The 15440-nt window shown below is 39.6% G+C and overlaps 1 protein-coding gene across 1 annotated transcript in view; it reads right to left on the reverse strand.

The window, feature by feature from the left end:
- The window catches only part of LOC136443529 (general transcription factor IIH subunit 2-like), a 42719-nt gene that overhangs the window by 22177 nt on the left and 5102 nt on the right, over positions 1-15440 (reverse strand). The window contains exons 7-16 of the mRNA XM_066440811.1: positions 14747-14837; positions 10889-10976; positions 10629-10705; positions 10312-10342; positions 9540-9600; positions 7820-7874; positions 7535-7580; positions 6920-7028; positions 6309-6348; positions 5746-5865 (exon numbers count right to left, since the gene is read on the reverse strand). Coding sequence (XP_066296908.1) covers positions 5746-5865; positions 6309-6348; positions 6920-7028; positions 7535-7580; positions 7820-7874; positions 9540-9600; positions 10312-10342; positions 10629-10705; positions 10889-10976; positions 14747-14837 — 718 coding nt within the window. The remainder of the gene's footprint in view (positions 1-5745; positions 5866-6308; positions 6349-6919; positions 7029-7534; positions 7581-7819; positions 7875-9539; positions 9601-10311; positions 10343-10628; positions 10706-10888; positions 10977-14746; positions 14838-15440) is intronic.

The following is a 15440-nucleotide window of genomic DNA, read 5'->3' on the forward strand; positions in this document are numbered from 1 at the left end:
AATAGGCGAGGTTCTCTCATGCCTGTCACATGTTGAAAATCCCAAGTCAGTGGGATCCAGAAACCAAGCGTCAGGCACACTGAATGTCTGAAAAGCATGAGGCAAGTAGTAAAATCACCTCGCACCGAACCCAGGCTACCAGCTCATGAACCCAACGCACTAACTGCTAGGCTAAGAGGTCTGCACCAGTTAGACTGGTCAGTTGGTGGCCCACTGTTCATTCTTATGCTGGAAGAGATCATTTCCAAGCTCCTAGTCAGAAAACCTGTCCTTCGTTGAAAATAGCAAGATTAAGACAGCGCTCCTCCAAAATGCTTAACGCCAGACATACCTACGTCCGGAAGGAGGCGAGTACTATATAAGCGTACTCAGTACTGCCACATTTCCCTTACAAAGAGTGATATAAACAGGGGTCGTCCTGTCTGCACATGTGCACTTATTCCAACCCATTCACCCACTGATCCCATTACCCGCTTTATTGATACCATAATTCTGACCAGTCATGCGAGAAATTGGGAAAATCACTCAAACTCCACCTCCCGACCTTTGACCTTTTGTTGGGAGTTAGTGACCCCAAAAATGCTGTTTGTGGCTAAGACATAACAATACGGACAGCTGGGGAATTCCTGGCATAGTCGGGTGGGCCGAAAACACACTGGAGAAAAAAACAAGCCTTTACATTGGACAGGCATTTAATCTAATCAAGGATGTTTTTCTTGACCTATAGGGCAGAAGAGATAAACTGATGAAATGAAAATTCTAGTCAACATGGTAATACAAGATACCTTACATTTCATGGTTTTCAAAAGAAATATTGATTATCTAAAGTAGTCAGCATATCATATTTAATATGTTTGGAGTCAAGTGTCCTAGAGGTTGTGCTTTAACTGATTTATTTCATGGTACATCAAAATAAATATCTAAAGTGTGAGTATATGATATCTAATACCTTTGGAGTCAAGTGTCCTAGAGGTTGTGCTTTGAGTGATATATTTCATGGTACTCTACATCAAAATAAATGTACGTGTATTATCTAAAGTAGTCAGCATATCATATTTAATATGTTTGGAGTCAAGTGTCCTAGAGGTTGTGCTTTAACTGATATATTTCATGGTACATCAAAATAAATATCTAAAGCGGTGAGTATATGATATTTAATATGTTTTGAGTCAAGTGTCCTAGAGGTTGTGCTTTAACTGATTTATTTCAAAATAGATGTATTATCCAAAGCGGTGATCATATGATATTTAAAGAATACGTTTGGAGTCAAGTGTCCAAGAGGTTTCACAGGAAGTCAACACCAGTGATAAACCGAGACGAGAGGGGATACAAGCTCAGCCACTTTTGGGATTGCGTTCTCACCGCAAAAGCGCCACCTACATCGGCTACTTGTAGCGGCGAGAAGCAGTACTCCAGTCAGAAGCTCTGAAGAAGGTGTCTGACAGACACCGAAACGTCAGCAGGTGAGATTCCTGGTTGTGATAAAAGAAACTCCAAATATCCTATGTCCTAGAGGTTGTGCTTTAACTGATATATTTCACGGTACATCAAAATAAATATCTAAAGCGCAAGCATATGATATCTAATACCTTTGGAGTCAGGTGTCCTAGAGGTTGTGCTTTATCTGTGTCCCATCTTAAGTTTCTGTGTAAAAATGCTAGGTTTCTTTGAACATTTGGGATCACTTTCAGACCTTAATTCTCTTTCCCATCAACATGAAACTGGACCTAGCTGGGTCAACGACCTCTCTGACCTTACTGACCTACAGAGATGACCTCTGAAGTAGAAATTTGTAGGCTCAATCTAAAAAGAGGATTACCGAAGTATTTGGGGGTTGCTAGACTGGACAGAAATGTTTACAATGAAGGATAGATTTATCTTTGACTAATAATGGCATAATTGGCAATAAATCATTGAAAATCACTTAAGACAAGACTGAGTACAGTTATTGTAATCCATACCTGTATTCAAAGAAATGTGACGAAATATGTAATTTAGGCCTTTTCCCAGCAAATGTGAAGAAAGCATCTTTCTTGGAAAAATTCCGCCAGTCAGTATTTGTAGAGTCATATGGTGACTTCTGGTACTGAATTCAGATTTTTTAATAACCCATCACACATGGACATGTAACTTCTTAAACTTCCACATTTCCAAATTTTTGAGTATGCTAAGGATACATTTGAACCATGTAACAAAAATGTTCTTCGATTTTAAATTAGCCTTCAGATCAACTCTTTCTAAATGGGGCACAGTTTAGACTTAAGGTCTCACACGGCAATTAGGCCATCCCAATGGAATCCATGTTATAATACGCAACTTTATGACTGCAAATCTAGAAAATGAACAACTGGTCTGGAGATGTTTTGCTTTCTGTTGGAAGCACAGTGTTCATCAAGCAATAAAAAAAGATTCACCCAAATCTAACCTAGAAAACAATATTTATCGCAATTTAAACTGCAAGAAACTACTAACCGCCTGGGCCAATGTTGTGCCGCCAGCGGCTGACCGCAGCACTCATGCCAAAATGCGTACACGTCCGACCTATCGCTTGGGCGACGAAACTTTCCTACCTAATCCTGACAGTAATAAACAAGCTTTCATCTCAAATTCTTTTTATATCAGGTGGGGCCGATAAAAGGCAATTTATGATCCACCTAAACACACGCTTTCTATGCCGTTATTTTTTTAGGCCGGATTCTTTGGGACTCTACACGCAGACTAATTCAGGCATGAGACCTTATAGCTCACCCCACCACTACCTCTGGAACCTCTTGACCCAGCTCCAGTCAAGGTCAGGAGTATGGAACAGCTATTACAGCCTGGTCCTGAACATATTGTTCTTCGTGTCTACGCCATGACCAAACTAGCACATGTTCACATGGCTAACCAGCCTTAACAATGCAAACACACCCAGAAAATACCACCGCTATTTTAGTTTACAGACTCTACAGAAAGATCATGGTAAAGATGAGGTTGTAAGAATGTGAAATTTCAGGTAACTATGTTTTCATAATTTAAAGGAAACCTGATATTAGGGCCCGAAAATCGGTTTTGAAAGTCAATTTATTTAGTCATTTTTATACATGATTAGTTCAAACAACACTATCACAATGTATAGCAACGTCCATGATGCAAAAATATGATGTTGTTTTGATGTGAGAGCGCTCTAAAAATCGTTTTTGTAGGCTCGCGAAATTAATTGGATCATCGTACAGCTCGTTTTTGCGTGGTTTTAGGATGGTCAAAGAGTGAAGTTATTACGTAAATGTGCTAAACAGTGTTAGTAAATGTCACTACCATAAAGATGTCAGCATTTTTTTTATTTCCATTTTTTGGACCCTTATATTGTTTTGGTTGCCTTTACTAACACATCCAGAAAATACCATTTTTTTTTAGTTTAGAGACTGTACAGAAAGATGGTAAAGATGATGTTTTTAGCATGTGAAATTTCAGGTAAATATGTTTTCATGATTTAAAGGAAAGTTACCAGGTCGGGAGGAATGTGGGTTTCGCATCATCCCCGCTCGGATATCAGAGGTTTTACCTCCCACAAGGTGAAGAGGGGCGAGGGAATTATCCACCCAGCCGTACAGTCACAAATACATCCAACACATGTGTGGGTATACAGTACAACACTGACACAGAGTTAGGAAACTGTTAGTGGAGTTTATTGATGTGAAAATCTGAGGACTAAATTTCAAGTTACATGTACAATAACAAGTAATGTCAGAAGCTGAATCTTTGAAAATAAGTGGAGAGAGGAGCAATTATTTTGTAGCTTTGAACATGGCAGCCATACAGCTATGCATTAAGTAGACTGTTTTAGTACTTTTACCCAGAAAATAGGTCTGTTGATACAATTTGGTAATCTCCAAGCAGATCTATAAGATGCGAAGACCGTATCAAACTGGCAGAAGAAGTACGTTTTGCAACCCAAGTTGGATTGCTATACAAGCTCCTTCTTCCAGTTGGATACGGTCTTTGCAATCCATTGGGCCTGCTTGGAGACTAACAATTCGGTAACAATTCAGATACACCTACAGCTGTTTACAGGTTACATGATTTCCACCTAAGAAGACATCAAACTGCTTAACATTGGATTCTTGTGAGGGCATTTTCAGAATCTTGATCTGTTTGTGTTATATGGAAAATGGAATATGTACAACATATGTTTATGTCATTTTATAGGAATGAATAGTAATTATGGCAGTGTTATTGACTACATACATGTACCACTTAAATGAAATACCAGAAGCCAGGGCCTAAGATGTTTACCAGATTAGTACTAACAAAATATGTGTGAGATATTGTAACAACCAGAAAGTGTTTGCATAACTTTTAGATTCTATTTGTTGTTTTGGAAGCTGTTTGCAATGATGAAATACCACTGAAAACATTGACACTTCAGCAATTTTCCTCAGAAGTTCTGAACTTCTTTGCAGCAGTTTGATTGCTACATGTACTTCAGCTGTGACACCTAGCACTTGAAAGCAGTACTGCAGACACACGTCAAGTTGACCATTTACAATACTGTACCCTGCTTTTTTGAGATGGGTTGTATTCTCTTTGTGGTACATGTAAGTAACAAATATGGAAAGTAATCTATGACAATAACCTAGCTATAGCTTCATTCACTGCTAGAAAATTATTTTTAATGTGGTAATCTAAAAATGAATATACATGTAACATCAGCTGAATAGATTGCATCAAATACCAAAACAGTCTGGTCTGAGGGGTTGCACCATATTTGTGCTAAACATGTTACAGTTGTGGTATAGTAATCAACATGTATGTCCCCTACTCTCTGCTGAATATGTTACACATATCACATTTCAACTTTTGTCAAGCGTGGCACTATTCAAGGCTAAATAGATTATACTTAGGGAGTATAACAACAGTGTACACGTACCGGATTCTAATCTCTGCTAAGTGCGTACTTAAATCGAGAAAATACGGTAAATACAAAATTGTTGTATCTAGTACAGTGTAAGTGTAAATGCAGTTAAGATTGCAGTGGTTTTATGGTTTTCGTCGTAAGCTCTTCACCGTGAACTTAAAGCCATGTCGGACCGTGAAAATGCTAGTTCTGCCTTCTGTCTGCTTACTAATCTCAAAGCAGATCTATCGGAGGCAAGAGTGGATTTTGGTACTGGTATCCTCCCAGCAGACCCGATATGTTCGTTACCTCCCGTAGCGGCCCTGCCCTTCCGAGCCCCTGAACACGCTTCTGGCGACGTCACCACCAAACAGCTTTCAGCCAATCAGAGGGTTTGCTAAAGCTCATTTTGAGCAAAGCCGCAAAGGACGCTGTTAAGCTATCAGCCAATCAGCTTACGTCTTACATCGCTACTTAATTATTCATGAGCAACTAACGACTGTTTATGCCAAATAAGGCTAGCTCGTTAATTATTTATGAGCAACTGTCAGTGATGTCCCCAGAAGCCAAAATCTCCGTTCAAAAGATCAGGGCTGAGACCGGCAGGGTTTGCCGAACATTTCCCGAGCGGGTTTCAGCACTGATAAAGGAGGGTGGGTACTGGTTGGCCCTTTTGATACTGCCTTGCCACCATTAGATCTGCTTGGAGATTATCTGCCAACCACCTTGTTCCAACCACATACTAAAAACCACCGCAAACACTCCATTTTCTCCCCACCACAAGCTTAAACGCATTTACAGTATGCTCTAGCATCCTAATAGATGGGCACTGTTTCTTGATAAATGAATCACAGTAAGGATAAACAAACCTATGACGAGTTGGGCCCTATTCTCCTGTTGATACAGCCAGGACAGGAGTGGAGTGTCTCGTGGATGAAGAGATCACAGTCGATACAGAAGGGCTGTGAACATCTGGTACAACAGTATACCTAGACAGATATAAAATAAATGTTGATGAATGTTAGACATGCAGGTGAAAAGATACCCAAGGTAACAGTTACTTAAGCAACCAGTCAGTCAATGCCAAAAGACGGTGGATGCTGTCTGAAACGTCTGACCATTTCCAACTTTTATCCATGTGCCCGAGTAACTGTTACATTGCACACACACACATAGATACACATTGACATACATATTCAATTATTTGTAAGAAAATGTGGACAAACACACATGCAGTTACATGTAGTAGGTTTCCAGAGAACTAAAATTAAACATCAACATCGTTTTTGCTGCAATCTAATTCCATAAGAGTTATCATATGATATTCAATACAATAAAATAAATGCAAGTACACAATATCATATAATTTCTTGATTGCCTTAGAATTTGAAAATGTTGATGTACATTTTTGAGGAAATATGACAAAACTTACCACAGGTCCATTCAGCTGTCCCTGACACCCAGTACAAAATCTGGTGAAAGCAAAAAGGTAGAAATATCATCAACATTTTTATCTATCTAGTACATTTTTACTTCAAGAGATGCATATAGAAATATACATAACATACATATTAATATAGACACAGTTTGCTGAAACCAGCTCAGGGGTGCACCCGGGGGAGCCACAACCTTAAGTTTTACACCATTCACGCAAGAACCGATACATACAAACACTCAATCTTTCCCCGCACTATCCCACAGTGGAATACCCTGCCTGGCACGGTTGAGACGGCTCCCACCGTTGAGTCGCTCCGTGCCAGGCTGGAGGCCTGCCCGCCTTAGCCCGGGACCTCAACTCCCCCCCCCCCCTACTTTGCCCCTGAAGGGGCTATTTGGGGGTTAATGAATGTAGATGTAGATACATATATACATAATCATACTCTAACGAGTTGAAGCGTCTACAAAGTTTCTCCAGTATTCTCGGTTACACATCATTTCTGTCAGGTATACAGAAAACAGACAACAAACTGTAGGACTTTGTCTTAGTTGATACAAAACAGAAGTCTGTAACAGAGTGACCTAACTAGAGAGAGTACAACGTACCTGGAAAGTTCTGTGTCAAGTTCTTCTAACGGAACTTCTCGGAAGTTTTCCAGCGGGAAGAAGTGATGGTAGGATCGTGCAAGGTGTGGTGCTGATACTAGTGTCAACCCTAAAGGAAAACAATTACGGCAACATCGAGACTTTGTTCTATAAATTTCATTCTCTCAGACTTGTTTTTTGAGAGTAAACAGTGCCTTTGACAGTTATTACTATATTTAACTTGTTGTCACACAGTGAAAATGATCAGTTGTCCCTTGGAGTAGAGAGATTTTCTATTTATTTTTTATTTATTCAGATTTACCACATTTGTGGAAGGATTGACATAACAGGTTGACATTCAAGATGTCAACCCAGACCAGACTGTAAGGTTTGGACCATCGCACACTGGGGCATGCCCCTACTCTTTTTCAAAAGGTATGGTGGGTTCTTTTACGTGCGCGGGGTGTGGCTCTCCCCAAACACGGGACCTCCATTTAACGTCCTATCTGAGGGATGTCCCTAACCCTAGATGAGCTAGGTACTCATTTACACCTGAGTGAAGTGAGATAAAGTTGTTGACTAAAGGGTAAAGAACAATGATAAGTAGAAAGTAATACAATGTATTTGATTACTCACCACATATTTTACATTCCACAGGCAGCTCACAGTACTTTGCATGGCACTGCAGAAAAAAGCATCAAACAATTCATTATCACTGGAGAAAAAAATGATACTTGTTGACACGCCATGAACAAACTGGAAGGTATTGTATGGGGCCAGAAATGAGTTATAACTTTCTTGGCAGTTCTATTACAGTTCTTATTGGTCCGGCCATGGGAAACACACACGTGTACAGTAACGTTGACTTCTTTTCATTTTCAAGAAGTACTTCAGATGAGCTATTCTTGTACTATTTCTTACCTGTGGACAGAAGTATCCTGATGGAGTGAAGGACTGAGCCTCTGTATCCTGGTGGCTGCAGCGCAGGGAAAAACAGGAAGGAGGCACTGTTTACAGCTATGGATGCTTGTGAAGTTTACAGAAGTTCAACAACAACAACATCAAAGTTTGGCACAAGGAACCCGTTTTAAGGCAACCATTCATAGAACACATATTAATGTAAAACACATTGTTGTTTTCTTGAAATCTATTCTCCAAATGAGAAAATTTGTACCGTTGAGAAGACAGCAAGCATTCTTAACGTTCTTTTTGCTGCCTAACCCCATAACAGTGGTAGAAATACTTTTTTTCAGTGTTCTGCAATATTGCAGAATGTCAAAATTTTTTTCTGCAATTTGAAAATATTTTCTGCAAATACACAAGACACCTTCTCAACTTGATAATGCCTATATATACTTATATTTACATCATATCTAGCTTTGCAACATTGCTGTTCTTTATTCTCGCTCTATCTTTAATCTTTACTAGCAAAATTTGAAACAGGAATAACATACATGTGTGTGAAAAATATTCAAATGAATAGCGAAAATTGCAACAGCAAAAGCTTATCTATTCAATATTAATCAAATCAAATATTTGTTTATAATTCAAGTATGTGTATTAAAATTTTGAAAAATTCAACAACCTGCCTGAAAAGGGGGAAAAGAACATTATATCCCTGCAAGGAATACGTGCTCTGATGCGTAATGTTAGATCGCACGACCCGTGGTAACAAAAATCACAGCCACGGCCCACGGAAAAAATTACAAGATTTGAAAAAAATCGAGAAAATAATGAAAAATTCAAAATAAAGAAACCTCACGCAAACCTTGCCCTCTGCGTAATTTTAGTTTTTATAAATTTGAAAAATTGCTATTGGTTTTAAACATCGGACTCCGAGGTCGAACAATCGGCCCTCAGATCAAGACGGCCCGGGGATGTTATTGTTTTTCACGTGGGCGCCCCCCTCCCCACTGTCTCGGCACAGGAGGAAATGTCCCGCCTTCTCCACGCAAGGCGGTGCTCTAGATCTATCCGAGTAGTTCTCAACTTCATCGCTGCCATCTGGGCTTGAAGGACCACGGACTAATGTAGCAGCCACCGTTTCGTTCCTTCTGTCATCGCGCCCATGCTCCGAGTTCAGGCTCTGAAGAAATCGCATGCTTGCGACATACTAAGAAACATCCGGGAATTGTTTTCCCGACTTTTGCCGACCTCGAGATCGTGGAGATTAGCGAGGGTTGACGGAAATGCACGAATTTGACATTTTCTCACATGATTCGTCTCTGAAGTTATCACGGAAAGGGTCGAAACCCCCCGAAAAAACTGACCTCAAGTGGCACCAGGCAGTCGGAACGCACCGAAACGCCGCCATCTTGCGCGGCGGCGCGGTGTGGGTTCAGTTTATATCTACAGCGCCGCTAGTTTGCTTACTAGTAAGTCTATATAAATTATAATCTCCTGAATTGAGAGCCATTGAATCCCGAGTCTGATTTTTTCTTCTTCTGCAAAATTGCAGATTGTCTAATTTTTCTTCTGCAATCTTGAAAATCTTTATGCATTTTGCAGATTGCAGACGGGTATTTCGAACGCTGCCATAACCAATACGCATTTTGTGCCAAACGTCTATCTTAGCAGATTGAAGGTTATGACAATGAGAAAACAAAGAGATAAAAAACAACAATTTCCTTTTAATACTCACCACATACACATGGAAGGTTTGACACTGTCATGGTCTTGACTTATTTTATGCTGAGGGAAACCTGGAAATTAAAAATTCACAAATGTTTCTGTATATTTACTGATTAGTTCATCAACTCTATAATCTACTTCAAGTGATTTGACAACTGTACAACTAAGGTATTTACAGTTAAGAATACTATAAAATGATCATCTAGCCTTTTAAAGGCAACCAAAACAATATTATTAGTGCCCCAAATAATGAAAATAAAATAATGCTGAAATCTTTATGGTAGTGACATTTATTAACACCATTTAGCACATTTGCGTAATAACTTCATACTTTGAGCATGTTAAAACCATGCAAAAATGTGCCGTACAATGATCCCCTTAGTTTCACGAGCCTATAAAAACCCTGGTGATAATTTTCAGTGAGTTCTCACATCACGACAGCACATTTTTGCATGGACATCGCTATACATTGTGATAGTGTTGTTTGAACTAATCATGTATAGAAATGACTAAATAAATAGACTTTCAAAATTCAGGGCCCTAATATTGCTTGGGTTTCCTTTAAACACTTAAAAGTGTTTAAAGGAAACCCAAGCAATATTAGGGCCCTAATATTGCTTGGGTTTCCTTTAAACACTTTTAAGTGTTTAAAGGAAACCCAAGCAATATTAGGGCCCTGAATTTTAAAAACTGGATTAATGCCACAGGTCAAAGAGACTTGCATCTTTTGATACTCTTGAGTTGACAGTGGAAATATTAGCTAGTTTACAGTGAAGACTCACCCATTTTTATCAGAGAGGAATCAGTGTTAACCTACAAAAGACAAAAAATAATACTGTGAAACATATACAACAACATTATAATTGAAACAGAAAATAAACTAAATCAAACTATTCTATGAACATGCACAATGCTATGATGCTGACTAGAATAGACAATGCATGATAGATATGATATTGTATCATAAACCGCCATATTCATTAAACATTTTTAGAATAGAGCAAGAAATGATATGATGTTAGGAATATTACTTAGTAGTCAAATTTAGTCATTCATCATAAAAGTGCCAATATGTCCTTAAAAATCAGATAACACTTACGGTAGCAGGGGGTGGGGTGCAGTGTTCCAATAACAAGTCCTTAAAGTGTGTATCTTCTAAAATAATGCCATAGGTTCCTTGAAATCAAATGAAACACAACAAGCTTTAAATGGGCTAACTCTTTTCTGGATATCAAAAGCTTCAGGGAAAAAAGTTATGCAATACATTTAAGTTATACAACAACAGTAACAATTCTTTAACCTTAGAAGTAGTGTTAAGTCTTGATAGAGTGCCTGCATGTATCAAGGTATGTATCTTACCGTTTGTCGTACTGCACAGCTTCTTGCAAACTTGAACCTCGGCTGCCAGGCCGATCACTGAACATCTGATGTTCAAGTCTTTCACCTTCTACATTACATGGGGAAAGAAACAGGAAATCAACAACTGTCTCAAAATCAGTTTCACCTTTAAATGAGTGTTATAAAGATGATCACAGATTTAATCCAGTTTAGTCAGGGCTCGAAGTTAAGTATGTCCCGATGTCCCGGGGCCACTAAAATTTAGGCCGGGACAAATGAAAAATCTCTTTGGGCCACTTTTGGGACAATTGGAAAATAATCAACGAATCAACATCAGAATGTCCGATCTCCCCGCGGTTGTCAGGCCTGCGAGCAGGCTCTCCGATCTCCCTGCGGTTTTCAGGCGCGCGAGCCGGCTCTCCGCTCCCCCAAAAGCCCCCCGAATATTTTGATCAGTGCCGCGTGGGTTTCAGAGACGCGATGATTCGTGACTGCGCCCATCGCCTCTGATCTCTGCAGCGCGCGCAGCTTCCAGAGACGCGATGATTCGTGACTACGCCCATCGCCTCTGATCTGTATTCATTCAACATTCAACCAACCACAGCCTCGCGGCATCCACCAAATATGGCAAATTGGAACTGTTTAATATTCGGGTATTTCCGGAATATGTTCGGTAAAACTCCCAAGCACGAATCATCCCGAGTCACGCTTTCCGGACAATCTTCGTGAAGAATCGTAAGCTCGTTGATACTCGGGAGATCAGCTGACAATGCTAAATATGGTTAACCGGCAAAGCTCGGGATTACGTTGTAGTTCCAGCAACCTCGTGAGTTTCGGCAAACTTCGTCAAATTTCCCGCGAAATCACTAGTGGAATATTGGAGAAAAAAGTTTGTTGACTTGTGACATTGGGCCATGCCTCATGGCACAGAGGAAAATTCACTAGTTTTTTTTTCCGCGGGCGGCGCCCCAGCGTCCACGGGAGCGTCCCCAGTAGCAACTTCGACAACTTCAGGTACACGCAGATTATGTACAGCCTCAATATTGGTCTCAAGATCGCACGGATATCGCGGATGAGGGGGGCGCCGGAGGAAGGAGGGCCGGGCGCGCGGCCAGCGAAAAAGGCAAAAACCTCACACGGAGGTAGAGCGCCCCGACCCGAGTCAGCCCCATCCACAGCTTCTACAGTGACTACTCTGACAAATGTGGTCCCTGTAAATGTACTAGACTAGTGTCACTCAGTGACTCACTATGTATTGTTGTTTGTTTTCAGAAAAAGATTATGTTCTTAAAATGACTTTTTGAAGTTCTCAATTCCCACTTGCCACTTGTTACATGATAAGGCACTGCAGCAAGTGGTCTACCTGTAAGTGTGCAGTGGACGTTGCACTACTATCCATAAGATACAATGTAATAATTTGTTGTCTGTCTAATAAAAAAGACAAGACAAGTTTGAATCTGAGTTGATTTTGAGTTTATTTCAATGGACAACAAGAGTTCCACGACCTCATATCTCCATGAACAATTCTATTCATGCAAATGATTTACACATTTTCATAATATATGCTTGGCCATAAACACCTTTATCTAACTTACACATGTTGCAATATTGACAGTCCTATAATTTTCCAATTAGATGAATTATGGTGTCTTTGCATTAATTATGCAAATTAGGAATTTATTTGCATAATTGATGTCTGTTGATGCTCTACTTTCCGTAAACTACCTATGTTACATGTATTTGAGTCTGATAATGGAAAACACTGCAAATATAGATTTTCCTCATTAGCTATGCAAATTAAGTCACAATTAGCATAATTTGCACTTTATTATGTATATCTCTGTCTAAGCTACCTGCATACTAAGTATCATATTGACAGTCCTATAATTTTCCAATTTAGATGAGATATGGTGTTTTGCATTAATTATGCAAATTAGGAATTAATTTGGATAATTGGTATCTGTTGATGATCCACTTTCCATAAACTACATACAATACATGTATTTGACTCTTATAATGGAAAACACTGTAAATATAGATTTTCCTCATTAGCTATGCAAATTAAGTCCCAATTAGCATAATTTGCACTTCATTGTGTATATCTCTATCTAAGCTACCTGCATACTAAATATCATGGAAATCCGTTGTTCCTTTGTTCAGTTATTCTCCTAAGAAGATTTTCACAAAAACGCCCCTGCAGTTCCAGAGGAAGCTGCTAGGGGGCCCAAACCTACACCACTTCTTTATTACATCACAAGCTATCTGCCACCCAAAAATCAAGACCACAGCACGTCCAGGTCAAAAGATACAAAAATTGAAGTTTTGTTGCAGTACCAAGGTCACATACCAGGGGGCCCAAAATCGACCTTGAATTTCGGCTTCACAACACCTGCCCACATACCAAATATCATTGTAATCCATCAAGAGGCTCTTGAGTTATGCTGACTGGAAAGGTGCGGAAACACAAACAAACAGACAGACAAACAGACAGACAGACACACCCAAAACTATATCTCCATTTTTCATGGAAATAATAAGCTTACACAGCAATACTGTACTCTTACTGAGCTTTATAGTTGTTGTAATCCTATTTTAACCTCCTTGTTGTAATACATAACTTCTGAAAATAGGGTTGGGACAGTCCATCCTCACTTCGGGACAGTTGAAATTTATTTTTGGGACAATGCTGGGACAGTAGGGAAAAAAGTTAATTTTGAGGCCTGTTAGTTAAAGTGCTAATGACACCAAAAGACAAGATTTCCTAATTACATTTTAAACATAATCATAGAATTGTTATTGAACATAGAACCATAAAAAAATCTTACTCTCACCTCTCAAATAAACGTACCGGTACGTTTATTTTTTTTTGCCTCGAAATCCGCCCAGTGCTTTCTTATTGTAGACGGTACGTTTATTATTTTCTTGAAAAATGAAGGCTTTGCTAACCAGGAATTCCTCTAAAATCTTAAGCTAAGGTTTTTCTGCTCATATTTCCCCGGTATTTTTGCTCGCAATTTGCTATTTTTCGGCCAAGTGGCATTGATTTTTTTGTCGCTTTGACTTTCAACTGCTAGGTAAATTTGTTAACTCCTGCAATAATATTGGTATTGTCTATCTATCTATCTATTGGTTTGACTGCTCAGCGCACACAGCCAGGGATACCTAACTAGTAGTGTTGCTATTACAAAGGGCTAGCCCTGGAACTGGTATTGTTGGAGATGACAGGCAATGTTGTATTTTTGTGTCAAAATCAGATAAACTTATCCATTTACATGTATTGTATTTCAGACTGGAGACAGCTTTCTCTTTCCATGTCTACCTTGCCCCCCAACGACCTGGAGGTCAAAGGTCTAGGTAGGTAGGTAGGCATTTTTCAGCCAGCATGGCTTATAGTCAATCACCCCGACCAATTGATCGCATTGAAACTCAGATTCGAATCAGCCATGACCCGACAAATTGCTTCCTAGTTTGCTTTAGTGACTAAATCTGGCAAAACAAACTCGCCAGTGAGATGCTGGAAGGTGTCAGCTTTTGAAAGATGTTTTCAATTTGACAATTTTGGAAGTGATAGAAAGTATCTGTGATTTAAAGTTTGAAAAAACATATTTCTACTACTTTTCTTTAAACGTTAAATCGCGGATACGTTCTATCACTCCCAAAGTGCCAAAATTGTTAATCTGAAAACATCTGTCAAAAGCTGACACCTTCTAGCATCTCATTGGCGAGTTTGTTTTGTCAGATTTAGTCATTAAGGCAACTTAGAAAGCAATTTGTCGGGTCATGGCTTATTTGAATCTGAGTTTTAATGCGATCGATTGGTCGGGGTGTCAATGACAAGGCAAAGGCTTATACCAGTCTTCCTTAAGAAAAGTGTCTGACCTTCATGGTGATGTTGATGTCCCCAGGGTCACATGTGGTGAGACTTCCCATGATGATCAGCACCTCCCTACTGGTGTGGGTCGGCATGTGTCTGGGAGGAACAGAGCAGAGGAACACAACATTCATGCATGTGTCATTAAGGGGGCAGGGGATAAGGCACTCATCCTCAACTGAGGTGATGCATGATCCTTTTTTTGTCTAGCTAGTCGTCTAGCTACAAGTTTTACACACTCTTGCAATGTGGCTTGGCTACAGCTTAGTGTTCTCAGCAAAACACACCAAGTCACCCCTATTTTTCTTGATAAGTATGTTTTACAAAGGGATGTCCCTATATTTCAACGGGTAGCAGCCTCACAGTTGAGCTCCTGGTTCCAATTAGTTCCTAACCTGGTTCAAATCCTGGGACAGGACATCTCAGTTGGGGCTGCACCCATCTTTTGGAAGGGACATAAAATGGGAGTCCCGTGTTTGAGGAGGTGTCACAAAAAAGGAAGGGATAGCAACCCCTCCCTGTAGAAATATACCCTGCTATAGAAACAGCAAGGAAACTGACCTATGTGCCACTACAAGGTAAATAACAACATGTTTTACGTGCAGAGGTTTAATGTCTGAGATTTTTTAATCAAATCTGTTTGCCTTGTTATAAACTGAAGCCCTCCATTTGTATAAACTGTAAGTAACTAAACCCATTCAA

Source organism: Branchiostoma lanceolatum, chromosome 10 (assembly GCF_035083965.1).
Source record: "Branchiostoma lanceolatum isolate klBraLanc5 chromosome 10, klBraLanc5.hap2, whole genome shotgun sequence".
In the NCBI taxonomy this organism is placed as follows: domain Eukaryota; kingdom Metazoa; phylum Chordata; class Leptocardii; order Amphioxiformes; family Branchiostomatidae; genus Branchiostoma; species Branchiostoma lanceolatum.